Source organism: Equus przewalskii, chromosome 1, assembly GCF_037783145.1.
Source record: "Equus przewalskii isolate Varuska chromosome 1, EquPr2, whole genome shotgun sequence".
NCBI lineage: Eukaryota > Metazoa > Chordata > Mammalia > Perissodactyla > Equidae > Equus > Equus przewalskii.
In genome coordinates, this window is record NC_091831.1 from 61,828,830 (window position 1) to 61,856,686 (window position 27,857).

At 38.8% G+C, this 27,857-nt stretch overlaps 3 protein-coding genes and 1 pseudogene across 12 annotated transcripts in view; 2 read left to right on the plus strand and 2 right to left on the minus strand.

The window, feature by feature from the left end:
• VCL (vinculin) overlaps positions 1-3,323 on the plus strand; it is a 96,908-nt gene extending 93,585 nt beyond the window's left edge. For both annotated transcript variants that reach the window (XM_070566307.1, XM_008517854.2), the window contains one exon: positions 1,177-3,323. In XM_070566307.1, coding sequence (XP_070422408.1) covers positions 1,177-1,323 — 147 coding nt within the window. In that variant the 3' untranslated portion in view covers positions 1,324-3,323. The remainder of the gene's footprint in view (positions 1-1,176) is intronic.
• A 1,300-nt stretch (positions 3,324-4,623) lies between these two features.
• AP3M1 (adaptor related protein complex 3 subunit mu 1) lies at positions 4,624-26,452 on the minus strand. 5 transcript variants are annotated; one of them, XM_070566347.1, is made up of 11 exons: positions 26,318-26,376; positions 26,055-26,203; positions 25,580-25,769; positions 15,672-15,947; positions 14,807-14,978; positions 11,843-11,980; positions 10,811-10,896; positions 10,021-10,154; positions 8,927-9,134; positions 7,256-7,400; positions 4,624-6,764 (listed from the first exon to the last, which is right to left on the minus strand). In XM_070566347.1, the coding sequence occupies exons 4-11, from the start codon at positions 15,942-15,944 to the stop codon at positions 6,664-6,666; spliced, it is 1,257 nt and encodes a 418-aa protein (XP_070422448.1). In that variant the 5' UTR covers positions 15,945-15,947; positions 25,580-25,769; positions 26,055-26,203; positions 26,318-26,376; the 3' UTR covers positions 4,624-6,663. The 5 variants fall into 5 exon arrangements, with proteins under 5 accessions (XP_070422448.1, XP_070422454.1, XP_008516069.1 ...); XM_070566353.1 differs by having other exon boundaries at positions 25,369-25,769; positions 26,318-26,359; XM_008517847.2 differs by lacking the exon at positions 25,580-25,769 and having other exon boundaries at positions 15,672-15,841; positions 26,318-26,452.
• Positions 13,081-13,199, minus strand: LOC139078520 (U6atac minor spliceosomal RNA; annotated as a pseudogene).
• The window catches only part of ADK (adenosine kinase), a 523,395-nt gene continuing 521,928 nt past the window's right edge, over positions 26,391-27,857 (plus strand). For 2 of the 5 annotated variants that reach the window (XM_070566381.1, XM_070566372.1), the window contains exon 1: positions 26,483-26,618. Coding sequence is in view for 1 of the 5 variants with exons in the window: in XM_070566356.1 (XP_070422457.1) it covers positions 26,554-26,618 (65 nt within the window). In the remaining 4 variants the exon portion in view is untranslated. Of the gene's footprint in view, positions 27,249-27,857 lie in introns of all 5 variants that reach the window. The other 3 variants (XM_070566356.1, XM_070566389.1, XM_070566393.1) reach the window with 3 other exon arrangements.

The window sequence follows — 27,857 nt, forward strand, 5'->3', positions numbered from 1 at the left end:
CAGAATTATAGCCCATAGTTATGCCTCTCAGAGCCCATGAACCCTCTGAAATTTTGCACATGTGAGCCTTTTTCTGGAGAGAATCCACAGCCTTCATTAAATCCTCAAAGGGTCTGTGGGTCAAAAATAGTTAAGAATTAAAAAAAAAAAAGAATTCGTGGTTTAATGGATCTATAAGTTCCATGACTTTCTGTGGTGGAGCACCAGTGTGATCCCAGTCCTGTAAGTTTGTGTGTTTTAGAAGATTTACTATTTAGATTTTCATGGATTTATAAGGTGGTTGGTTTGTTCATTTGGTTATTTTTTCCATTTATTAATTAGATATTTATGAAATACCACTTATGTGCCAGGCACTGTGCTAATACTGGGGTAGAGCAGTGAACAAAACGGACAAAAATCTCTGCCATAATGGAACTTAAATTTTAGGTAAAATCAGATAAAACCACCTAGTAAGGGGCCGACCCGGTGGCGCAGAGGTTAAGTGTGCACGTTTCGCTTCTTGGTGGCCCGGGGTTCGGATCCCGGGTGCGGACATGGCACTGCTTGGCAAAAGCCATGCTGTGGTAGGCGTCCCACATATAAAGTAGAGGAAGATGGGCATGGATGTTAGCTCAGGGCCACTCTTACTCAGCGAAAAGAGGAGGATTGGCAGCAGTTAGCTCAGGGCTAATCTTCCTCAAAAAACAAAAAAAACCCACCTAGTAAAACATATAGTACATCAGTTAGTGATGATGGGTTCTGTGGAGAAAAATGAAGAAAGCAATGGAGAATAAGGAATGCTAGGAGTTGGGAAGGTGATTTGTGATTTAAAATAAGGTGATCAGGGAAAGCCTCTCCAAGGTGACAAGTGAGCAAAGATCTAAGGAGGTGAGGGGTGAGCCATGGGAAACCTGGGGGAAGAGCATTCCAGTTAAAGGGAACAGCAAGAGCCCAACGGAGGAGCTTGTGTGAAGACTAGGAAAAGAGCATACGCTAGAAGCCATTTGAGGGTATAGTATACAATTAGTGATGGTCCAGTTTTGGGTTCTTTTTGGTGATCCAGCTAAACCACCAGTGTTGTGATGGGGGATGCCAGATGCAGGTAGAGTAAACTGCAGTCCACCCCTGGCTTTAGCCTTTTTTGGAGGCAGGGCTGTGTCAGAGACTGAGTAACGGAGAGCTCCTCTGTCCTTGCAGGCCACAGAGATGCTGGTTCACAATGCCCAGAACCTCATGCAGTCTGTGAAGGAGACTGTTCGAGAAGCAGAAGCAGCTTCAATCAAAATTCGAACTGATGCTGGATTTACACTGCGCTGGGTTAGAAAGACTCCCTGGTACCAGTAGGTACTTGGTGGAACCTGGCTGGCATAGAAACCCCTACTAAACAGAATGAAATGATCTGAGTCCCAGGAACCACTCAAAATTGCTGGGGGGTTGAAAACCACATTGTGGCCTGACATAACAGAAAGGAATGGGGGCCTCTTCACATTAGAAAACATTAATACTCTTGTCATGGACACTTTGAAATATGTCTCCGTATAAAGCCTGTATTCTCAAACACAGTTATACTCGTGCATACTCTATCCCAATAGGCAGACTGGGTTTCTAGCCTATGGACTTCACAGAAGCTCAGAATCCAAGAGTGAACACTAGCCAGACACCCTGCTCTGCCCTTGTTCCCTAGGGAACAGTTCTCCCTCTGCTTCCTTTTCCTTGCCTCCCATTCTCCCTGCCAGGCTCCCAAGACCTAAGGCCCAGGCAAGTCAGTTAAGAAGGAAATCACTGTGCCTCCAAAATTCTTTTGGGCTTTCCATGTTGCTGCTGACCCTGCCTACCTTCCCTGGCTGTGCTACCTGGGTCCTTTTCAGAAGTGAGCTTTGCTGTCGCAGGGGAAGGTGGCCTCTTGGGGAGCCTCAGCTTTATGGGGCCTGGATTCACTTCCCGCCCTTCCACAATTTAATCCTTCTAGTTTCCCACAGTTTACAAAACCAAATTTTACTCTTGTTAGGAGGAAATCACAGAATCGGATAATTCTGTCTTTACTGTGCCCCTGAGCGATATCTGTGCTAGGGAAATTTCCTGTCCCATATCCTGCCTCGGCCTGCCAAGGTAGCCATCCCACGAACACTGTGTGTCTTGGTGCTCTCTGCCACTGAAAGGGCAGAGTAGCTGGGGCGTGGCCCTGCCCATCCTTCCAGCAGGGCCATTCCCAGGCACTCCATGTTTTGTCACTGCCTGCAGAGGTCTGTGCTGAGGCCTTATCATTCATTCTTAGCTCTTGTTCTTTCTGAGCTGAAATGCTGCATTTAATTTTTAACCAAATCATGTCTCCTATCCTGGCCTTTGTATTCTTCCCCCATACTCTTCCTAAACAAGATTTTAAAGATATGTATTTGTTCATCTGTAATTTTGAAAGATCCTTTTTATCCTTTTGAAATTCAGTCCTAAGAATTGGTGCTTGCCTCCCAGGAGTGTTTAATGGAAAGGCAATCCTGTCTGAAGGTCACTTCCTACCTAAGGGAGAGTGGTACTTACAGACTGGAATTTTGGCGCTGTTTGGGATGAATCAATGGGAAATAGTCCTCAGTAACTCCTACCTCCCTTAACCAACTACAACCAAGCCCCTTGCATCCTCTCCTCCCTCCCAAGTACAACTTTTCAAGAGAGTAATGGGTATGATATTTAATTATCATCATAATAAGTTTTCTATTAGCAAAGTGAGAGAGAAGGCAATCTTTCCTTTTTTGCACTTATCACTGCTGTCTAAGCATTCCCCAGCACATGAAACCATATTTCTTCCCCAAGCCAGAACTGGATGAGTAAAGGAGTAAGAAGCTTTGCCTGAATGTCCTTCCTTCCCACCTCCAATGTGTGTTAGATCCAACACTGAATGTGTAAAACTTGTCTTAAAAGCTGGTACCGTACACTCAGGCTTCCTCTATTTCCTTTTAACTGCTAAAGATTATTTTCAAGGCCCTCAGCTTATTTGTATAGTTGCTTACCTGATATAAATGCAATATTAATGCCTTTAAAGTATGAATCTATGCCAAAGATCACCTTTTATTTTACTAAAGATTACTTAGAGGAAATAAGAAAAATCATGTTTGCTCTCCAAGTTCTTCCAGCATTTTGAAACACTGGTTTACACTTTATGCTGATGTGCTTTTCTCTAATATCAGTGCTCAAGACACAGTGAAGCAAAATTAAAAAAAAAAAAATCCCTGAATGATGATTAGAGACATTACCACTAAGAAACTACATTTATAAGCTAGGATTTGTTATATACAAATATTTTCTGTCTCTTTTGTTCTGTTTAAAACAATAAAGTGCATTTGTATAAATAATGCTTTAAATGATGGGTATGTTATTTTAGCAGAACTTTTAGGTCTTCTCCTTTGTTTTAAAGAATAGCCAATGAAACTAATCCTCAAGATCTGGAAACTAAAGATTTTTATTTAGTCCAAGTGTTGTATTGGAAGGAGGAGAAACCAGCAGTAGTATATTTACTTAACAAGGATCTGTGTAATAAATGACAACTTTGGGGATTATGTACTAGAAGGAAAAGTGACAAAGGTTAAAAGTAGGAGGAAAGCAGCCAGGTGATGTGGATCATCCCCTGGTTAAGTAGTCTGTCTTCATCTTAGAAGAGTCTAGCTATTTGTGGAGACCATTGCTATGCCCTAATGAGCTGAAGCTGTTACATGTACAGGAATACCACAGGTCCGTTTTACGTATTCCAAAGCTCAATACAGAACAATAGGGTTGTCAGGGATCCACAAGGGCTATGATGCAGAGCTGGCTTTTGGGGACATGTTCCTCTTGCTTGAGGAAACACTAACTAAAGGCGTAGGTTCTTGGAATAGAGCTAGGACATCACTGTTTTTGCCTGATTTTCTAGATATGAAAGGGGTAAAAAATCATTAAAGGGTGATAGTTAGTTCTGCTTTAACTTATAAAAGTTGCTGACTAGGGAGGCAGATTCCAGCCTGTTTGAGTTAAACAGAAATGTCCAAGGCTACTGAATTAGTTCAGCAATGTCTGAAAAGAGTATTCATGGTCTCATTTTTGCTGCTCACCCTATGTTCACTGGTGCTGCCTTCTTGCTGCATTATAGTTTAGTTGCATTATATTTCAGTTTTCCCAAATCAGGTGACTCTAAGGACAGTAAGACCAGCATCTTCCCAGGGTTCTTCTGTAGCACACTTGAATGAACCCATCACATGAATTGCCTTTGAATAAAATAATGGTGACTCCTCTATGCAAAAAATGAGCATCTACTTCATTTGCTCTTGGGATGAACTCCTTTAGGAATTTAGAAAACAGGGCTATTCTGGGATTAGCTGGAATTCTGTCTTAAAAAATATCCCACTAGTACTAAGTATTCATAGATCTTTGTTATTAGTAGGTGGTGGCGGTGGTAGGGAGAGGAAGCTTTAAATCAGTCTGTGGCCAGAAGGGTGATGCTTAGAGAAAGCATACATGGCTATTAGCATACTGAAGTTAAGAGAGGAGCACTTGGAGCTTTGCAGCAACCCTCACACCTTGTGTGATGACAGAACAAAATCTGATCATGTTCAGCCCGCTCTGATACTGAGGCGTGCCCGTTTGAGAATGCTCAATCAATAGTCAAGCTAAAAAATCAACTTGTTGCTTTCATCTTTTTATTGACAGTATAGCCAGAGCTAGAGAAAGGGTTTACTAGATCCAATCAAACTAATAAACACAATAATTTAATTGTAAAAGGAAACAGTCTACTTGAAAGTTTCAGCAGAAATTGCTAGAGGCAAGGGACTCTTGGCATACAATCTGCTTGTATATAAGAGAAGACGGCACAGAAAGAAAATTGGACAGTCCAGGTATAGATAGTTGAGATTAGGGATTCTGCAGAAAGAAAAGCAGATGTACTGATTGCTCTTTTGAGGTATGAACTCTGAAGAGTAAGACATTAAAAAGGAAAAGTAATTCAACTGGGTAACCAGCCTTAGGCAAAGGGAATAAATATTTGGCAACATTTTAATTTTAGTTGCCAAGCTGATATTGGTTAGCCTAGAAACTTCAAAGTTGCAAAAAGTAACCTTTCCTATTAGATGAAAGGCAGGCTGGATACCCTAGGCAGGCAAAGGTAAGAATGCTGCTGTGTACTGGGCTCCCTCTACCAGCACCAACCACTAGCCCTTGACAGCAGAGTGGATGAGTATCAGGGCTATCCTTAGCATAGGGAAAGGGAGTTATAAGCTGAGAAGAATGAAAAGAATGGAATCACAAGGAGAAGAAAATAGCATAAGAACAAGAAGGAAACATGAAGAACAAGCAGCACTTATAATTTTCAGCCTTTCTCCATTCTTCATGTCTAACAAAGGCAAAATAACTGGGCAGGGACTTCTAAGCCAATGAAGTTGAGTGAAATGATACAACTGTAGACTGACTTGCCAACCACGATGATCAACATGGTTTCATCAACGTTACTGAGGATTTTGTTTCTGCCTCAATATAATGTACCTTCACATACTTTGTCAGTAGAGACATTCAAGTACTCCAGTGACAGTTACGGCAATACTTTAAGGAAGAAATCTATTGATTATAGCCTTGGGAAGCACACAATATGAAAAGGGAGTTCCCCCTGAAGACAAGGATGCAGGCAAATTCAAGCCCTTGAGAACAACAATAGAAAAGATAAAAGATTAAAAAAAAAAAAAAAAGATTGAGGATAGTGAGGCAGGCATATCTTCCTCCTTTCACTGAACTAGGGCATGAGGCCTTTAGGCTAATTATTGTTTAAGTGGTGTTAGATAAGCTGTATAAAACATGAAGATGGCAAAGCTTCATTTAACTTTCTCTTTTAGTACTTTAATTTGCTTAAAATCTCAAATGCTTGTGCTTGCAATAACTTCCTAGAAGCAGAAGTAGGTTCCCTTTTATTACCTTAATAAAGCATTCGCCCCTTTGATACAAATGATTTTTGCTGTGCTAACAGCTGAACCAGTGGCACAAAACTGAGATGGTACTTTCTGCAGCAAGGTCCCTGTAAATCAAAATCTGAGCTTTACATAAAAATCTGATTTATAAAAAATACAATACCAAGTACAGTGAGAATGGAGCATGGAGCAGCAGCGCTCCCTGCCAGGGCCATGTGGAAGTGGCTTTTGCTACAGTGCTTGCTTAATGGCACAAGTGAAAAGCTGAATAAGGCAAACACTTGAAGAGGCAGTCTTTTGTAAACTTCTCAGGGTGGGGGGAAATTTCCTCTGTTGGGACAGATGCTGATTTGAGATGGCTAAGATCAAGTGTGACATTTGGCTGCACTTGACACATCACACTACAGATTAAGACAGCTCCTGCTGGCTGAGACCAGTTCACTTGTTTTAGGCAAGAGGTTATCACTGTAGCCTTCTGCCTTTACTGTTACAGTGTGCAGCCTCCAGCTGGTGCCCCCCCATGGAGGAAATCAACTTCAAAATCTTCCTAAGTGAAAAGATACAAAATAAGCTAAGTCATTCAAAAGTTACCTTAGCTTAAAGCTCCTTAAGAACCCTACATTGATTAATAAGCAATTTTGTAAGCGGTGTGTAGCTTGACACAAATGCTTTAACTGGAATATGTATTCCCACCCACTTGGTACTTAATAGTAATAAACTGTAATGACACTTGTAAGACAGACAAATCTTGAGGAATTTTGGCCTCTTCTCATGTCCTCACTTGGAACTTTCCAGCTTTTGTGACATATTTCACTCCTTTAAATGGCTTATATTTCTCCCCATACATGTCCAAGCGGTTTACTTTTAAGCCTGTGTCAAAAACAATAGGTAAAGAAAAGCATAAATGATTATCCTGGTCACACCAACCAGTATAATATTTGTTTAGCAATGAGCTCTACACAGTAAATCTGATAATAACCAGTGCCCCTTCCACCATTTGGAAGCAATGTCCCTTCTACCATTCACAAATTATAGCACTGTGGGGGTATACTTTTAGTTCAGATTCCCATGTGAGCTAGGAATGTCTTTTAAGAATAATTCTACTTTCTGTGAGTATGAACGGCTCTGTTGGTGCTTGAATAAGGGTGAAGAATGAGGTGAATAAGGTGAAGGGAAGCTGTGTGAAATAAGGCGCTCTCCAAAATCATCATACCCGAGAGGGTGGCCCCACAGTACAGTGTGAAAGGCAAACGAGCTCTTGCTCTTTCTAGAGAGGGAATGTCAGTTACCCTTCTAAGTTCCCAATAGTTGACGTCAGCAAAACTCAATTACCTTTAAACACAAGTCAAACTTTTCCTTACCTGAAATAGCAAGCTGCTGGATCTTGAACTGTATGTTGAGGCTTGGATTCTCTTCTGGTTTGGGTGCTCCAGACTGTAAATTTACCAGTCCTTTAAGACTTGGGAGCTTTTGTGGAGTAATTTTTCCTACATCCCATGTTAGTACCTTAAAAAGACATAAAAAACAAAAACAATCTGAATTTATTAAAGACAGATGTACTAAGACAAAAGTTCAAACTTCTGTACAAAATGAAGCACAGTGTCTTGGAAATGAGACCTGGGACTGTCACTGAGTTTTACCAATAATTAGTTCTGTGACTCTGAATGGAGAGTGAGGATAGAGAACCAACATTTGTTGAAATTCCACTTTCGGATATAGCACTATTCTTAGCACTATTCATAAGTTATCTCATAGAAGCCTGTGATGTAGATTTTTGTCTTCATTTACAAATGAGGAAACTAAGGCTCAGAGGTCAAATGACTTGCTCAAGGTCACATGGCTAGTTAGCGACAAGACTGGGATTTTAACCTAAGGTTATCTGATTTCAAATGTTCCTTCCACTATACCACAATCACTGTTTCTCTCTGGGCCTCAGTTTAGAGAAGACTGACTAAATTGGTGTTTCTAAACTTTTAGTTATGGAACCCTTTGTTCAAATGAAATCTTTAGTGTGAAAGCTCAGAAATAGATGAGAAAGTGAAGCTGTCATGGTTGAAGTCGGGGTGAAGGGCCAGGGATCTGCAGCTCCCCCTTGCACTGTTCAGCCCTGTGTGGTCTCTCTGGAGGTTCTTTGAATCCTCAGGACTGGATTAGATGACCTTTAACATTCTATGATTTTATTAAAAAATAAGCCTTTTCATTTATCAGGCAGCTCAATGACTCTTTTGTTGAAAATAATCATATTTTTACCCAAGCAGGAAGTTTAGAGAAAATCATCTTTTACACTTTCTCTGAAAACATGCCTTCTGCTTGAGGCATGTTTATGTAGGATGAGGAAGCAGCTTTCCTGCAAATATCCACTGTGTAATTTAAAAACAATGCTTTTAAATTAAAAAGAAGAGAAGGGTCTTAATGATAAATTTCTACAGAAAAGTTAACAATTAATAGACTAAAATGGTATCTTCTTATACCCATATAATGCTTTTCTCTTTTTCAAAGAGTGGTTAGGTTCACCAGCTCTGCTCCAGCGGCCCAGGGTTTTGCTGGTTTGGATCCTGGCACGGAGCTAGCACTGCTCATCAAGCCATGCTGAGGCAGCGTCCCACATAGCAGAACTAGGAGGACCTACAACTGGAATATACAACTACGTACTGGGGGGCTTTGGGGAGAAGAATAAAAAGAAAAAAAGAAGACTGGCAACAGATGTTATCTCAGGGCAAATCTTTAAAAAAAAAAAAGCTTTTACATCTTCTTCCTTATTGGAGAGAGAGTGAGTCTCTGGATTATCAATGGATGAGTAAAGGCACATTCTGAAAGAGAACAGAATGAGTCTCACTTTTCTTCTACTCAGCAGCAGATGCAGGATTCCATCCACAGCCAGTGGCAGAAGCACAGCACAGTATGCTCAGGTTTTATTAGAAACTTTAGTTTTAACCAGGACATTAAACCCTTCCCTCTGCCCCCCACCTTCCCAAATCACAAAATAAACATTGCAGAAACACTTGCTCACTCTTGATTTGAGGTGGCTGTACCTTGGTAACTGGATCAAATGTATAGCTGCCTTGTGTTGGTGTCAGGTTCATATTCAGCACAACTTTTGGCATGTGAACTGTCACTGTGACTCCTTCAATAGTTTTTCCCATATTCTGCTTTGGTCCAATTGTAACATCAAATCTGCCACAAGAACTATTCTCCTTAAAGCTAATGCTATGTTTCACATACACTGGTATTGCCACTAGACTAAAAAGAGAAAAAAACAAAAGCACAAAGACACAATTAATGGTATGAGACAGCTCCAGAGGTGGCCTGCACATCTCAGTCCTACCCTGTTTCTAACTCCACTATAGGGTCCCATTCCCCCAGAACTGCAGATTCAGCATCTGCACCAGAGTGAGGGAGCTGAGTACAGCAGTGTTCTGGTGCCACTGTGTTAGGAATTATATAATTCCTGAGCGATAAGTATACAAATCAAGATAGAAGTCTGAAACTTAATTATAGCATAAAAAATTGGGGCAAATAGCCCTAGCTTAAAGAAATGAATTAAGATCCCATGGAAAGATAATTTAAAATTATACAAACTAAATAAAGCAGTTTGTATGTGGTAAGAGCCAAAAAACAATTCCTCTGCTTTTGAGTCCTGTCCTGATGTTACCCAGATATCTTCTGGTACTTTCAAGGGACAAACCAGTTACAGCCGACAACACTAAATCATTCATTTAAACCTCAGTGCAGAGAAGAGTGACTTGAAACCAGTTAGTTGGGGGATGTCCTGGGGAGCTACAGGTACGTCTGTCTCCTTCTGTCAGCCATGATGTCTACAGACCACAGTAAAATTATGGCACTGGTTCATGGTTTTGCCCAGGTTATGCATGGTCCAAAATGCTTGCTCTCAAGTACATATTTTACTATAGTCTCATTTACTACTACTCTAAACTCTTAGATTCAAGGTACGCTGATTATTTTAAACACGTATTTTCACCAGTTCTTCCTGGTCTCCTCGTGAGCCATGGCTAAAGGGAGCAATGATGAATTCAAGTATCCAACTGTCAGCATGAAACAGGGAAAGGTGAGTTCTACCCAACACACTGATATATGATGGCAGATTCTGGTTGAACCATCGACATACTTTTGTGAGCTGACACGATATGATATGAGTCGGAAATTTCCATCTGGAGGAATAAATGACAAAACTCTTTCAGATTCCCAACGCTTGAACCGGATGCAGGGGTGGAAGCTGACATCATCGAGAAGCCTTGGGTTCTGCCAGGAAAGCAGAAGACAGCTGCATTCATAGAATATAACAAATATGGCAACTCTACTCAGATATTATGAGAAATTAATATGCTCCCTAAAGATAAAGCAATCATGTAAGAGTTTGTTATTATAACCACATCAACACATTATAATTTCACAATGTTTAAAGTTTGCAAATATTTCATATACTTACTTAAATTTTAATAACTCTATGAGATAGAAAATGCGAGTAGTATCATTTTCATTTCATGCTTAAAAAAACTGAAGGTCAGGACAAGTTAGTGGCAGAGACAGCACCAGAACTCAGTTCTCTTGATTGTTCTTAGTAGTGTGTCATGCCAAGTCTAAAATGATGCAAAAGATCAATGCCCTTTCTTATCAGCAAAGCAAATAATTCGGTAAAAATGACACTGCAGATTTGCAGAAGCCAGCCAGCTATTTAAGCCACTTCTAACACACTTAGGCAAAAAGCTCTCCTCAGCCTTTCCATAAAGGCCATGCCCATCATGTAAGCTATTGTCTTGGGAACCTGTGCCAGGAATATTTCTGAAATAATCCTTGGCAATCTAAGACACAAACATTTCTCAGTATTTATCACTTCATTTAGTACTTCTTATGTATGAGGCATGCAAGGAGCTTCAGAACTGGAGAACAGAACTTACCATGAAAGAAAGGGAAAGGTCAGGCATTCCAGATAGCTTAATGCAAGCATCAATGACCCCCTGAATTTCTGCAAAGACTGTGGATCCTGACGAAAGAAAGAAAAAGGGTGATAACATTACTGCAATCTGTGTCTTTACTAGAGTTATCACTGTATCTGAAGTAATGGAGATGCCTCTTGGGTGTCAGACATACTGAAGCTTTGCACATCTATTAACAGGTCAGTGGAGAGAGGATCCATTACACCAGTTCAGACAGCTTCTTCACTGAGTGCTATGGTCTGTACCTAACTTTGATTGGAATATGATAATTCTAAGGAAAATCAGACCTGTCTCTATTTTTATAGAGTCAACTTTGTAAGACTGCTGGATATGAAGTTAAAACATTTTTAAACAGAATGTAAAAATGAGGCAAATTTATCATGAGATGGACTAAGCCATATGTTAACCTTCAAGAAATAGAAGCCATTCTTATTTATTCTGTGCAAAATAATTTGGTAATGAAAAAGGCACTCACTGAAGAAAACATATGGCTATAATTCACAGTAGCTCATTTTCACACACTAACTAGCTGTGTGACTTTGAGCAGATTACTTAACCCTTCCGAGCTTCACTTTCCTTATGTGAGGGTTGGACTAGATGTTTTTTTTAAAAAAAATTTATGATTCTAATAGAGTATTGTTTTGTCTGGGGTCTTTACTAGATGTACTGCACATAAAGTAGTAGCAAAAGTATGGTGTATGGTAGATATACAATAAAAGTTAGAATGAATAAATGGCAAGAGGGAAAGGTATATAGTTTAATAATTGGCTTAAAGTAAGCAGCATGAGATCTGACTTGCAAAGGTTTGGCAGATCTCAACTAGTGGTTATGAAAATTATACAGAATCTCCAGGTAAAATAAACAGAGTTTTAAATCATTACAATACAAATGCCTTTTCACTGAAACCATACTGCTGAGCGATTTCGATTTCCTATTCAACTTAGGTCAGCTGAACTGTTTTTTTCCCTAATAAGACCATATGCACACAATTACCTGATTTATCTATAATTGCATCTATTTCTTCAACGACATCAAAATAGGCTTCATTGTTTGTGTACTTTACCCCTGCCCGGCGCCATGGGATGTTGGACAGCTGCCCAGTGGGGAGTGTGTCTCCAACATTACTACTGCCTAGAAACCGGAAAAGGAGAAAGCAAAGCTAATGTATAAAATGGTCGTCAGAAAAGCTATTAACAGAAAAAGAAAAAAAAAATGAATGCTTTAGCTGCTTCTTTAACGTTTCAGTTTTTCTTCATTGAAGTTGTGGATGGTTTCCAGAATTGTCAGAGACATGTCCATACCGACATGGTCAAATTTCTAGAAGACAGAAATAGGCCATGTGATCCTCCATCTGCCAAACCAGTAAAATTCATTTACTTATCTTTTGCTTCCTGTGTGTTAACAGTAACCTAACCTAATTCCAGTGGCTCAATAACAGAATCTTATCCTGTTGCCACTGGTGAAAAAAGAGGCTGACTGTTTCAAAACCTTCTGCCGATAAAATGTCTCCACTGAGAATACAGAGTGATAACTAGGCCCTTTGGTATTCAGCTTAAATTCTATCTACATGAGATGCTGCCAAGCAGGCCTCAGTGGAGTAACTGGATGAAGAACATACTCTGGCCTTTTCCCATTTTAAGGTCAGCCCACCCATATGGCTGTAATATGGCTAATGTTCAATATACGACTAGTTTCGTGGTAAATTGACATAGGTCTAAAAATAGGTCTGGTTGTCCAAAACATATATCCTTGAGCTGTGAAGTATTTAACATTTTGATTAATTTACATTTCCAATTCAAAAGTAGTGCATGCTTAACAACAGCAACATACGGAAAGATCAGAAAAGTGGCTAAAAAAAAATATCTATCTTCCTATTACCAAAATACAACTACCACTAACATTTTGGTATATTTCTTTAAACATTTCCCTCATAAACTAGGTTACATTTATTATTCTTTTCTATTTTGATAATTTTGCTTTTTTCTGATTGTGTTTTAAAATAGAGTTGCAGTCATACTATATATACAATTTTGTAGTCTAATTATGGTTGGGGTTCCTGTCTCCAACCTGTTGACCTCCAGAATTTTCTAAAAACAGTGTTTGCTTTAATCTTCTTGTTCAAAACTTTCAATGTTTCCCTACTGGCTTCATGATAAAAGCTAAACAGTTAGCCTAGCATTCAAGGACTTCCTCAATTTTAACTTTTTAATTTTTCCTCCCACTATTCAACTAAAAAAAAACAGCTAAATGGGTTAATACAACTCAAAGTTTTTTACTTTGTGTGTGTTTTCTCTCACACAGTTCCATCCATCCATGAAGAATGCTCTTATTCTTTCCTCTCTTCCTAAATTCTGTTGATTCTCCAGGGCCCTGCCCCAGGGCCACCAATTACAGTTCAGGAGGAATTACTTCATGTACTGAACTAGTCTCTTGAACTTTCTAAGGTATTGCCTTACTAATCTGTATTATATTTTTTTCACTCTACAGTAACTTTTTTCTGACTATAAGATACGTGTTTATTTTGGAAATTAGCAAGTATAAAGCAAAAATAAAGATAATATGTAGTTCCCTGGCTGGAAATGATCATTGTAAACATTTTAGAACTTTTTTGTCTGTGTGAATATTTATGTACAATTAAGAGTAACTTCTATATTTTTGTGTGTTTTTTTTCCCATTTGATATTACATCATGTGCACTTTCCAGTGTCAGTACATCATCTATAAAATATGGAACTACTTTTCAAAATCTTATCCTGTTACTTACGTATTTTAATTTTTTTCCAGTTTCTCATCCAGAGTGTAAGTTTTAGGAGCATAGGTGCTCCACCTTATCTGTCCTTGAATTTCTCCTTACAATCAGCTTTGCACAGAGGATGAATAAAAAGCTGTTGAATGATCACTTTCTTAAAGGCCTCTCTTGCCCCATTTTTTAGGTCAGTGCACTTGGAGAGGCATTTACAATGGTGGACAGTATAGTTGGAACAGCATATAACATTTCATAGAAATCCTTCTCTAGAAGACTTTAATATTTTCAAAAGAATATTGTCATCTGGAGTACTTAATTTCTAGCTATACTGAAGAATTAAACCAAAATTGGAAGCTTGTAAGACAAGTACAAAGCCCTCATACAACACATGAGATCTCACAAATAGACTAATTTCCTCTCTCTTTTTGTTTTAATACATCTTCTGGATGTATTAAAACAAAGACTTGGAGGAGGCAGTATGTAGTCTGTGGTGGAGAGCCTTAAATTTTCTTTAGTAATTGTGGGGTAGCAGCCTAATGCCAGTTTTAAATGCTATTTTTTTCCCCAGCTTTGTTAAGATATGACTGACACAAAACATTTTGTTAAGTTTAAGGTACAATGTATTGATTTGATACACTTTTATACTGCAAAATGATTACCACTATCGCATTAGTTAACACCTGCATCACATCACATAAAATAATGCTATTTTAAATATTAAAATGCCAGTCTATAAATAGGTTAAATGCTCTTCCAAGTAGCCTCATATATTCCTTTTTATTTTTTCCAGTTTTATTGAGATATAATTTATATATAACATTGTATTAGTTTAAGGTATATAACATAATGATTTGATATATGTATATATTGCAAAATGATACCACAGTAAGTTAACATCCATCACTATATTGGCTTCTTTATGATTAACTGGGATAATTTATTCAGTCTTCTTATTTAGTGCTGATTAACAGTAATAATGCTGTTGTGGTCTTGTAGAAAATCCTCTAATAAAAGAGTAATAACCAAAAGTTCTTTATCACTTAAGACTAGCCTCTTTCCGTGAAAAGAAATATACATCCGTTTTAACATTACCACTAATTTTAACTCCGGAAAAACTGGACCATCTTAATAATCTGCCAGATCATCAGCAACAATGAGTTGTTTATAAAGTTTTCATTGCTCAGTTCCTAAGAGAGTATGTTTTTACCTTACCTGTAATAGAGTTGACGACGGAACGTAGAATTGTTGGTGGTTTAATCAGTTCTTTCAAAATGTTAGATTCAGTAGCCAGTGGAAATCCATTGTCTAACATTTCTTCCAAGAGCTCATATACTATGACCACATTATCCTTAATTGCAGCCTCCGAACACTCACCAAAGTAGTCCTAACAAATATATACATAATATTGCACAATGGAAGGCATAGAGAAAGGCTTGCTAAATACTTTTTGTTCAGAGGGATAAACCTAGAGTAACATAATTCACTGTTTAAGATGAATGTAAAACAGAGGGAAAAACACCTGTCTATAGTTCCATATACTATTCCTCAATAGTTTCTTAATATTTTTACATTGAATTGAATTCCTATTACATGCTATGCCAGAAAGTACAATGAAACATTTAAACCAGAATGTGAAATATAAACTTCATTTGCCCTGATTAGGTACCCCAAACACACAGATAAATTTCAAATTATTTGATATATTCAGCAAGACAAGAGAAAATAATAAAATGTAAACATTAGAAGATTTCATAACCAATAAAAATCCTGAGACCATTCAGAGAACTGTATGTGGAGGGCACTATTGTTTCCTGATGACATAATATGCAATACATATAAAAAATAAGGCTTCCATGACTATGAGATTGTTCTGTTCTTCTAAAACAGTGAATGGAGCAGCCATGTGTGCTACTGTACACCCTCCAAAAAAGAGTTTATGAACTTATGCTTAGTTGAAAAGAAGAGAGAGAGAAACAGACAACATAATAAAAGCTGGGTAATAAAAAAATATAATCATGTGTCCCACCTCCAACTAACTTGGATAATTTAAGATCAAAAGATCTGATGAATAACCAACCTGAAAAGTGTCAGCAACTCGATGTAGGAACTCAATTACAAAGAGAGGTGGCACTTCAGTCTGTATGACGGACACAAAAAAGAGCTTATCCCGGTAGATGCTGATGAGGTAGTGATGAGGTGTTGAAATGACAGGTGGTACATTTTCAACATCAGCAGCTTTCTCTTGAGCTTCAAAGAAATAATCACAAACAGATTGGCTCACAACGCTCTTCCAGTGCTTCTCCAGAAATATGTCACCAGAACAGTTTATGAGAAATAGACTGTGGATCATTTTCTGGGGGAAAAAAAGCTTAAATTTAGTATATATCAAAAAGTACCCTTGTATTATCCTGACACCAAAACCAGACAAAAGCAATACAAGAAACTACAGACCAATATCACTTAAGGATATAGAGGCAAAAATCCTCAACAAAATACTAGCAAACTGAATCCAGCAATATGTAAAAAAGATAATACACCCTGATCAAGTGAAATTTATTCCAAGAATGCAAGGTTGGCTCAACATATGAAAATCAATCAATATAATTTTCATAAAATTCAACACAATTTTCATAAAATACAAGACAAAAAGCATAATTTCAAAAGGTGCAGAGAAATCATTTGACAAAATCAAACACCCTTTTATGATAAAAACCCTTAACAAACAAGGAATAGAAAGAAACTTCTTTAACCAGATAAAGAGCATGTATGAAAATCCCTAGCTAACATCTTATTTAATGGTTAAAGACCAAAAGCTTTCCCCTTAATATCAAGAACAATGATATCTACTCTCATGACTTCTACTCAGTATGATAGAATCTAGCCAGGGCAATTAGACAAGAAAATGGAACAAAAGGCTTCCAAATTGGAAAGGAAGAAGTAAAACTATCACACACATACATACACACAAACTATTACGACAAATAAATGAGCAGCAAGGTTGCAGGATACAAGATTAATATAAAAAATCAATTGTGTTTCTATACATTAGCAATGAATAGTCTGAAAATGAAACTGAGAAAACAATTCCATTTACAAGAGCATCAAAAGGATAAAAGTATTCAGGATTAAATTTAACAAAAGAAGTGAAAGACTTGTACATTGAATTTTATAGAACATCACTGAAAGAATTAGAAAGACCTAATAAATGGTAAGACATTTCATGTTTATGGATTGGAAGACTTAATATTGTTGAGATGGCAATACTCTCCCAATTGATCTATAGATTCAATGCAACCTCTATTAAAATGCCTATTTTGTCTGATATAAGTATTGCTACCCCAGCTGTCTTTTCTTTTCCGTTTGCATGGAGTATCTTTTTCCATGCCTTCACTTTCAGTTTGTGAGTGTCTTTAGATCTGAAGTATGTCTCTTGTATGCAACATATATATGGGTCTTATTTATTTATTTTTTTTAAAGATTTTATTTTTTCCTTTTTTCTCCCCAAAGCCCCCTGGTACATAGTTGTGTATTCTTCGTTGTGGGTTCCTCTAGTTGTGGCACGTGGGATGCTGCCTCAGCATGGTCTGACGAGCAGTGCCATGTCCGCGCCCAGGATTCGAACCGACAAAACACTGGGCCGCCTGCAGCGGAGCACGCGAACTTAACCACTCGGCCACGGGGCCAGCCCCTATGGGTCTTATTTTTTTATCCAAATATGTGGAGATTAATCAAAATGCTACTGAACAATGATTGGGTCAATGAAGAAATCAAAGGAGAAATCAAAAAATACCTGGAGACAAATGAAAATTAAAATACTACATGCCAAAATCTATGGGATACAGCAAAAGCAGTTCTAAAAAGGAAGTTTATAGCAATACAGGCGTACCTCAACAAACAAGAAAAACCTCAAATAACAATCTAACAGTGCATCTAAAGGGACTGGAAAAAGAAGAACAAACAAACCCCCAAATCAGAAGGAAGGAAGGAAAGAAATAACAAAAATCAGAGCAGAAATAAAATGAAATAGACTAAAAAAAAAATCGATGAAGCCAAGAGCTCGTTCTTTGAAAAGATAAACAAAATTGACAAACTTTTAGCTCGACTCACCAAGAACAAAAGAGAGAAGGGACAAATAAATAAAATCAGAAATGAAAGAGGAGAAATTGTAATGGACACCTCAAAAATACAAAAGATTATAAGAGAATAATACAAATATATAAGAGAATATGCCAACAAACTGGATAATCCAGAAGAAATGGATAAATTCTTAGAATCATACAACCTTCCAAAATTGAATCAAGAAGAAATAAAGAATTTGAATAGACCAATCATCAGTAAGGAGACTGAAACAGTACTCAAAAATCGCCCAAAAAAGAAAAGTTCAGGACCAGATGGCTTCCCTGGGGAATCCAACCAAACATTCAAAGAAGACTTAATATATATCCTTCTCAAACTCTTCCAAAAAATTGAAGAGGAGAGGAAGCTTCCTAGTCATTCTACAAAGCCAACATTACTCTGATAACAAAACCAGAGAAAAACAACACACAAAAAAGAAAACTACAGGCCAGTATCACTGATAAACATCAATGCAAAAATCCTCAACAAAATACTAGCAAATTGCATACTAGCAAAATGAATCCTCAAATTTATATAGAACTACAAAAGACCCTGAATAGCCAAAGCAATCCTGAGAAAAAAGAACAAAGCTGGAGGTATCACATTCCCTTATTTCAAAATATACTACAAAGCTATAGTAACCAAAACATCATGGTACTGGCAGAAAAACAGACACAAAGATCACCAGAACAGAATTGAGAGCCCAGAAATAAACCCACACATTTGTGGACAGCTAATATTCAACAAGTGAGTCAAGAGCATACGATGGTGAAAGGAAAGTCTCTTCAATAAACAGTGTTGGGAAAACTGGGAGCCACATGCAAAAGAATGAAAGTAGACCATTATCTTGCACCATACACAAAAATTAACTAAAAATGGATTAAAGTCTTCAATGTAAGAGCTGGAACCATGAAAATTCTAGAAGAAAAAACAGGTAGTATGCTCTTCAACATCAGTCTTAGCAGCATATTTTCAAGTACCATGTCTGACTGGGCAAAGGAAACAACAGAAAAAATAAACAAATAATTACATCAAACTAAAAGGCTTCTGCACAGCAAAGGAAACTATGAACAAAATGAAAAGACAACCTAACAATTGGGAGAAGATATTTGCAAACCATATATCTGATAAGGGTTAATGTCCAAAATATACAAAGAACTCACTACATCTTAACAACAAAATCTAAAAACCCAATTAAAACATGGGCAAAAGATCTGAACAGACATTTTTCCAAAGAAGACATACACATTGCCAACAGGCACATGAAAAGATGTTCAGCATCTTTTCTATTAGGGAACAACAGTAACTATCAGGGAAATGCAAATCAAAACTACAATGAGATATCACCTCACTCCTGTCAAAATGGCTATGATTAACAAGACAAGAAACAATAAGTGTTGGAGAGGATATGGAGAGAAGGGAACACTCACACACCGCTGGTCGGAGTGCAAACTGATGTAGCCACTGTGGAAAATAGCATGGAGCTTCCTCAAAATATTTAAGAATAGAACTACCATATGATCCAGCTATTTTACTGCTGGGTATTTATGCAAAGAGCATCAAAACACAAATACATAAAGATACATGCACCCCTATGTTCATGGAAGCATTATTCACAATAACCAAGACTTGGAAGAAACCTTGGTGCCCATCAAGGGATGAATGGATAAAGATGTGGTATATGTACTCAATGGAATAATACTCAGCCATAAGAAATCTGGCCATAACGAAATCCGGCCACTTGTGACAACATGGATGGAACTTGCAGGTGTTACGCTAAGTGAAATAAGTCAAAAAGAGAAAGTTGAATACCATATGATCTCACACATAAGTAGTAGATAAAAACACCACCAAAGAAACACACAGAAACAGAGACTGGATTAGTGGTTACCAGAGGGGAAGTGGGGAGGGGGAAGGGTGAAAGCAGTGATTAGGCACATGTATGTGGTGATAGACTGTAATTAGTCTTCGGGGGGTGAATCTACAGAGAAATCGAAATATAATGATGTACACCTGAAATTTATATAATGTTATAAACCAATGCTACCACAATAATAAATAAATAAATAAACAGGAAGTATAAAAAAACAACCCACAGAATGAGAAAATATTTGCAAGCCATCTATCTTACACAGGACTATTATAAAGAACACTTACAACTCAATTAAAAAAAAGACAAATAACACAATTAAAAAAATGAGCAAAAAACAGGACATCCCAAAGAAGATATATACAGAAATGGCCAATAAGCACAACAACTCAAATCTTTATTAAGAGTACAATTGAAAAATAAACTGTAGTGTATTATAAAATGAAATATTAGGTAGCAATGAAAATGAATAAACCATGGCCATATGAAACAAAATATGGATGAATCTCACAAACACAATATTGAACAAAGTCAGACCCAAAAGGATTCATACATATGATTCTGTTTATGTGAAGTTCCAGAACAGGCAAAAAATAATCTATGGTTTGAGAAATCAAATGGTTTCTTTTATGGAGGGGAGTGTGGGTAGTGAGGAGAACAGCATGGGGGTGGTCTTCTAAGGTGCTGGTAATGTTTTATTTCTTGATCTAGATGATGGTTACAAGTTGCGTTCATTTTGTGATAATTCATTGGGCTTTATGTTACGACTTGTACACTTTTCTGAGTGTTAGTAATGCTTCAAATAAAAACTTCATTGTCTTTGCAATATGGGGGACAGTGGGAAAATGTCTATTACCTTAACTTGTTCCTTTCTTTTATATGGATAACATCAGTATTAGGCGTTTAGTGGTCTATTCATTCAAAATTATACTACTGTATGGTAAATGTAGCGTAAGGAGAAAGAATTTACAATCTATGAATACAGTTTCTATTCATGAAGATAAATTCCAAAGAGGAAAGACTTTCCAGAATGGAGTCATCCAATTCTGTTCATACAGAAAATAATGACATCAACCTGATCAGTTTTTTCAGAGGAAGTAATTTCATTTATTTATTTATTTATTTAGAGGAAGATTAGCCCTGAGCTAACATCCACCACCAATCCTCCTCGTTTTGATGAGGAAGGAAGCTTGGCCCTGAGCTAACATCTGTGCCCATCTTCCTTTATTTTCTATGTGGGATGCCTGCCACAACATGGCTTGATAAGCAGTGCATAGGTCGTTGCCTGGGATCCGAACTGGCAAACTCCAGACTGCTGAAGCAGAACACAGGAACTTAACTGCTGTGCCACCAGGCCGACCCCAAGGAAGTCATTTATTTTATGAAAGCAGCTGACATTTAAAGACTATCTCGTGATGATTTCCCCTTCCCATTTGATACATGTTCAAGAGTTATCAAGTAAATAATACTAATTACTAAGATGTGTTTTAGTAATTACTGTATTAATAAAACATAAACTCTGTTAATAGTTTAGAGTTCCTGCTTATTAGAAACAAAAAAATATTTCTTTGTTCAAAGCCATCTCCACTTAGCCCAGCAATCAATTTGAGTTGGCAGCAATAAACCGTGATACCTCAGGCTTTGGACCTACTAAATTTTTCCAGATCAATATCTGAAACCTGCTAAATTTTTCTACTTTATCTAACCAAATATGTTGTTTAGTATGTCTGCTTTGTGTCAGTCTTATATTTCTGTATGGGTGATAAAACAGTGCCATTGGAATAAGTGGACTTGCTATATAGAACCTACTTACTCTAACCATAACTTCTGCTGATACACTTTTATTTTTTAAATGAAACAGGAATATCTAGTGATAGGATCTGCAACTAAATTTGCATTATGACTCCTTTTCTTGGAATAAAATCTTCATCTGAAATATAAAGTGTGGTGTAAAGTGGAACACTGTAATTGACTCAGTGAGATTCAGATTTGAGCACTTCAGGTGAGCCAGCAAAGAATATGGCATCCTTTGCAAAAATTAACTTTCAGCTCCATTCAAAATGAATTAATAAATTCAAAATAAATGAATATATAAAATGTATTGAGTACTTACTGTGGGCCATATACTATGCAATGCACTTTACCTACATTAATTTTCACAACTCAATGCTATAAATACTGCTTTTATTCTCCATTTTACAGATAACACAATAAAATCTCACAAATGTTTAAGTCAATTATCTAAGATCATACAATAAGTATCAGAGCTAGGATTCAAACCCAGATCCAATTGAATTCTGAGCCTCTGTTCTTACCTTCCTCCAGAGAGTAATTATTAGGAATACACTCTAATGCAGCAGTGTCCAATAGGATTTCCTGCAATGTGGACATGTCCCGTATCTGTGCTGTCCAATATAGTAGCCACTAATCAGATGTAGCTATTTAGCACTTGAAATGTGGCAAATGCAACTGATGTACTGAAGTTTAAATTTAAATTTAAATAACTACATGTAGCTAGTAGTTACCATATGGGACTGGGCAGCAAATGTCCTGTTTGAGCTACTTATTTATGAGGAAGAGCTGAAGAATATGCTTCTTGTTTAGTCAGAAGTCAAAATGTGTTCTAATAGATTATTTAGAGTAGAAGTTATATTTAAAGGAGCTGACATAGGTTATCTTCTTAAACCATTCATCCTATAGAAAGTATAGTTCATGTGGATCTGTGGTACTCCACTGTCACAATATACCCTAAAAGAGCTGCTTATTCTTGAAGCAAGTGACTTGGTAGTTTATTTATTTTAGGAGCCAGATTCCTACTCATCCTCTTAAGCTGGTGAAAAAGTCTCTCCAGGAAAAGTTTCCACCAAAGTTCTTTTCACTGGCAGTAGTTCAGGTCTCAGAAGAATACAGTAAGTTAAACCAGCCATCTGGATTTACTGTTGTTATCCTTAGTGCTGAGATGAAAGCGTACACTTGTTGTTCTCAACAGTGCTTAGCTTTAAAACCCATCTTAACATTCTATTATAGGAAAATAGAGCTTATTTCTTCTATCCATATTGTAACCAAGGGCCTAATGCATACAACAATTATATAAATACCATATGCAGCAGTGTAAAATTGCCTGTTTCTTTAGCTACTTATCCTTTTAGTACCTGCAGTTACTTCTTTCATTATTTTAATAAACTTTCTGGGAAAGCAACACATTCACCACCACAACCATCTTTTTGTTCTTAGTGACTTTTGAGTCAGAAAGCAGAATTCTCCCAGCTTATTTTAAAGCCACTTGAGAAGCTGTGTTCAGAGGTAGTTTCATCAAAGATTTGACTGCAGTTTAAATACTTCATAAATCCTCTTTACCAAATGTTGAACACACTCATCCTGATGATTCATAAGCAATGCAATTACAATAGTCAAAATATTCTTGGAAGATAGTGTCTAAAAAGGAAAATGTATTCCTTCTATATGTAACAGAATAGAAGCATAGAAGGGCCTATATCCAAGGCGAGAGAATGAGACCAGAAAAGAATCTAGCTCCTCTAATTCTTAGCGAATATTTTGACCATTTATTCATTCAACAAGTAGTTTTGAATATTTTTTATACATTAAACAATTGGGATACAAGGGTGAACAAAAATAGAGTCCCTAAACTCACAGCATTTAGAGTTCACCAAAGAAGGCACCCAAGTTAATTCAGTAAAGACGTAATTCTTATTATGATAGGGGAAACACAGTGTGCTACAGAAATTCATAAGGCTTCGACGTGAGAGAGAACACAAGACAAAGAAATCCATGACAGATGTAGCAATTTTAGAAGGCAGAGGGAAGTGTTGAGATGAGACTGGAGAAGGAGATAAGCAGAGGTTGGTTCACTTTATTCTCAGAAAGAAGCCAAGTTGGAGACAGATTTGTGAGTAATAATGATTGCTTGTTAACAGGAATTGTAACTATAAGAAGAATATAACTACAAAGAGAGAATGTACATAGTAGAAGGAACTCCAACATTTGAGTAGCAGCTGAGTCAATAAAGTGGGCCTAAAAAAAACCTAAGAAGATGTGGCTGAAGAGGGATAAGAAAAAAAGGGGAGAGTAATGGTTTTTAGTAACTAAAGTGTGTTAGTGTGTTTCCAGAAGAACAAAGTAGTAAACATTTTGAATGCACAAAGAGTTCAAGCTACAAGAAGAACTGAAAATGACATTGATTTAACAGTGTGTTTCAATTTTCTTTCATTATTGGCTGCTAAGGGGCCTTTTCAGACTCCCCTTCATTCACGCCCCTCCCCCATAAATTTTTTTTTTTTGAGGAAGATTGGCCCTGAGCTAACATCCGGGCCCATCTTCCTCTACTTTATATGTGGGACGCCTACCACAGCATGGCTTGCCAAGCGGTGCCATGTCTGCACGCGGGATCCGAACCGGCGAACCCTGGGCTGCCGAAGCAGAATGTGCCAACTTAACCGCTGCGCCATCAGGCCGGCCCTCCCCCATAAAATTTTAATACCACCAAATATATATCTGTATATCTCTTTATGTATTGTAAACATATCTGTGCTTTATACATAAAGACAGTATATATATTTTTTTGCCTCACAGGAAGCAATATTTGTCCCTACTGAGAATGTATGATTTAACACATAGAGGACATTGGTGATCTTAGTAAAAGTATTTTAGTAGTAGTTCAGTGGAATGATGGAAACAAGATATACTGCAGTGGGCTGAGAAATAAATAACAAGAAGTGGGGAAAACAGACATAAGGAGAGTAGATGATACATTCAAGAACTCTAGCTGTGAAGGGAATGAAAAGACAGGAAAATAAATGGGAGTGGTTAATAAAGGAAGAATATTTTTAAATGCTGAAAGAAAGGTGTGAGTAAAGGGGGAAAGGCTAATGATGTAGGAGAGAGGGAATAACTGAAAAAAAAAAAAAAACCCAAAAAAAGACCCTCAGAAGGTAGAAGAGGACGGTATTGGGAGACTAGGTGAAAGAAGGATTTGCCTTCCCTAAGGTGAAGAGACACTTTTTCCTCTTTAAAGGGAAGAAGGGTTGTGTTATTTGGTTGCAGGAAGATGAAGGCTTCTATTTTCTCTGTGTGATAGGAGAGAGAATTCCTTTTCTCTACAAATACCATTGGCTACTCATGAATTAAGATATTATTGAGCTCTTTAAAAATATCTGGTCTGCAAGGAACTCCAGTAGTATATTATGTTGAATGTTTAGAAATATTGTAAAAATCCTAACATTCAGGAAGAAAAGTTAACCTTATTGTAAAGAGAACTTTCCTACTAAAGATATGCAAGTTTCAGGTAATTCTTCATTCACTTCATTCCTCCAGTTTTCCTATGGTTTCAACTGAAAGTGTTCTCCTTTCTTTTCAAAACCAATCCACCCACACCCTTCCCTTTCTTCCTGGGTATTCTTTTTCTTGGATCTTTAATCTTATACATTGGTTACCTGTTTTCTGCACCAAAACATAATGCGTCTCGTGTTTAACTTTAAGAAAAACTCCAAACCTCTTAGAGACCTTGCCACTCTCAAAAATCTTTTGCTTCATGCTCCAGATGAAGAATTAAGGCTTCACTTGCAGCCTCTCCTCTCAGTAATCTACTGTACTTAAAGCAGCTCTCTCAAGTGACCCAATGATTCCTAATCATGGAATCTAACGAACTATTCTCAGACTTCAACTTCCTCCTTTGACCCTCGCAGCATTTCATGTAACCGATAACTTTCCCCCAAACAAAACAAACACTTCTTATCCGATTATATGAAACTTTACCTGTTTTGGTTCGCACCTTGAAAGTTTCTTTCCGGCTTACTTCCCAGGCTTGTTTTAAAAAAATCTTTCTAACATCTCCACTTAAACCACGGTTTCAAACTTGATATATCCCAATTTTATAGTGGCACCATCTTCTTAATCATGTAGGCTATAAGCTTCAGCTGCAGGTTCAACCCAAATCCACCAAATCCAGCCAGCCAGATCACTCATCACTTTTCCATACTTACTGCCACCTCCTCAGTTTAGATTCCCGTCACCTCTCTTCTAAGAGTTGCAACACCCTCTTCACTGTATTCCCCACCCCAGGCTGATCCAGGCGCCACCCTCTAAGAGGACGTCCGCTCAGGTCAGTCAGGGGTTTTGTCCTCCAAAGCAGAAGCCTGGGGCTGAGGTCCGAGTCGTCGGTGCTCCAGCTCACTGTGGGTGACAAGACTTTTTCCTGTGCCAGAGCACGGACAGGGACCCCAAACAGCTCGAACCTCTTGGGCCTGGGGCCTGAGAACACTGGGTTCCAGGAGTACCGCTCCCTTCCGGCCCTGCTGGCAAGAAAGCCCGGAGGGCCGGGAGGGAAAAGCGGGCCCGGCACACAGCACCACAGACGCTCCTACAGCCCAGGTTGGAATTCGGAGCCCCAGCTACTCAGCTTACTCCTCAGTTTTCGAGCTGTCCCCTGTCCGCAGTCTCCCCGCCCCTCACACTCACCCCAAGACCTGGGCCTGTCAGTGATTCGGCGCCGGGTCCTCTCCGGACGGAGGCTGAGGCAGCTGAGAAGGCCGTGAGGACCCCGCAGTTGGAGTGCCCAGTAGATTGCCTTACCGACAGCTTGAAAGAAACCACCTCGCTCTACAGTGCTGAAAAGATTAAATAAGCGGGAAGACGATGATTGAGAAGAAAGATGTCTCTAGAGGTTTAAGATCTAAATCTTCTAGATCACCCAGAATCTAGAGGAATTGGGGATTTCTCACCATTTGGACTCAGGCGCTCTCATGCGCAGCCTAACTCAGTCTGGGGTCCTCCTACAGTCGGGTGGGCGGGATCAGGAAGGGGCTATGTTTTAGCCAATGAGTGCGGCCGACGGGTAGAGCCAGGGGCTGTGTGTGGGAGAGGCACCGACTGAGAAGAGTCGGGAGGGGCGGGGTTCGGAGGAAAGGAGGTGGTGATGTGAGGAGGGTGTGAGGCCAGAGGGGTAGGGTGCACGAAGATGGCAGCAGCTGAGGAGGAGCGGAAGCCCAAAAAGCTGAAGGCGGAGGCGCCGCGAGCGCTGAGGTGAGCGCTACCCGACGTAAGGTGGAGGGTGACGGCATCTGCCGCTAACCAGGACCCACGTGGGGTTGCGCGGCCCCGGTGCTGGGTGGTGCCTTCGCTGCCGGCCTGGGGCCAACAAGTAGGACCGGCTGCTCTGAGAGCTCCCCGCATGGCTGCGAGCCCCCTCGCCCGGTGCCCGCCCAGTTTGGCCGAATCGCCGCCTGCTCCGGAGCCCTTCGGGCCGCCTTTGGCCAATCAGAGCGTCAGCCGAGGCGCGGACCGGGAGGTGGGGGTAGCCCAAGCCGGCTGTGGCCAGGCTGCGGGCGCCACGTGGGAGCCCCCACTGGCTGGGCTGGTGCGGCTCGTGAGGACGAGATTGGACCAGAGCAGAGTGATACGCTGCCGCTGCCTCTTCCCTGGGGGATAACGAGGAGGGTGCCGAGCTACCGCTCTACGCTGAGGCAAAGAGAGGATTCTTGGAGATTTTTCATAAAGGTGTCCCAGAAGGGCGATTTGACCTTCATTTTCGTATATACCCTGAAAGCTGGCATCTTTGAAGACCCTCTACCAGGGACCTAGACCCGTCCTCCGAGACCTAGACCCGGCCTCCGAGGCTTTGCGGGGGCGGCCTCTGGTTGAATGGTAGGAAAGGTTGGTTTTTCTTGGCACGTTTTGGCAGCAATGGAGACACTTCTGCCACTACCACCTGCCTCACGTGATTTATGTGGCAACTTTTACTTATAAAAAGTTGTTTGCTAAAATATTCCTTCCTAATAAGTGTAATGTGCAGCGTGCGCAGTCCTTGATGATTTTGAAATGTTCCTTGGGAGGCAGTGGTTTTCCTTTCTAAAAATAGACATATCAAACTGATTTAAAACTGTTAGGACATTCCTGATTATAGAAGAGAAATCTCATTTCTTCCAGCATCGCCCTTCTTGTTCTCCAAAAGAACGAATCATTCATAATTGAAAAGAAAAGGTCACTTAGGGGCCTGGTGGTATGTTCATGCTGTTTTGAATTGATGGTGACCAGTGCCTTTAATGTATTTGTACTACGTACGTACTTTATATGAAGAAAATAAACTTTTTTTTTTTTTTTTTTTTTTACAACTCAAGATGTTCTGTTTTTATTTTAAGCTTTCAAACTGTGGAGTAAAGCAAGGGCTTTTGAATCAGACCCACCTGGTTTCAAGGCATGTGCTCTCCGTTCTGGGCCCATTATTAGAGTATTTCTGTAAAAGGCACCTCCTTCATAAAGTTC

Bases quoted from the DNA above. Each gene is read 5' to 3' on its own strand.
- AP3M1 (XM_008517847.2), bottom strand. From the start codon at position 26,340: ATGAGAGCGCCTGAGTCCAAATG. The intron at 15,842-26,054 runs GTGAGTGTGAGG...ATTTCTTTGAAG, and splicing joins TGACAGGCCCAGGTCTTGGG to CTCAAGAGAAAGCTGCTGAT. The intron at 14,979-15,671 runs GTTGGTTATTCA...TATATTTGTTAG, and splicing joins GAGTTGCTGACACTTTTCAG to GACTACTTTGGTGAGTGTTC.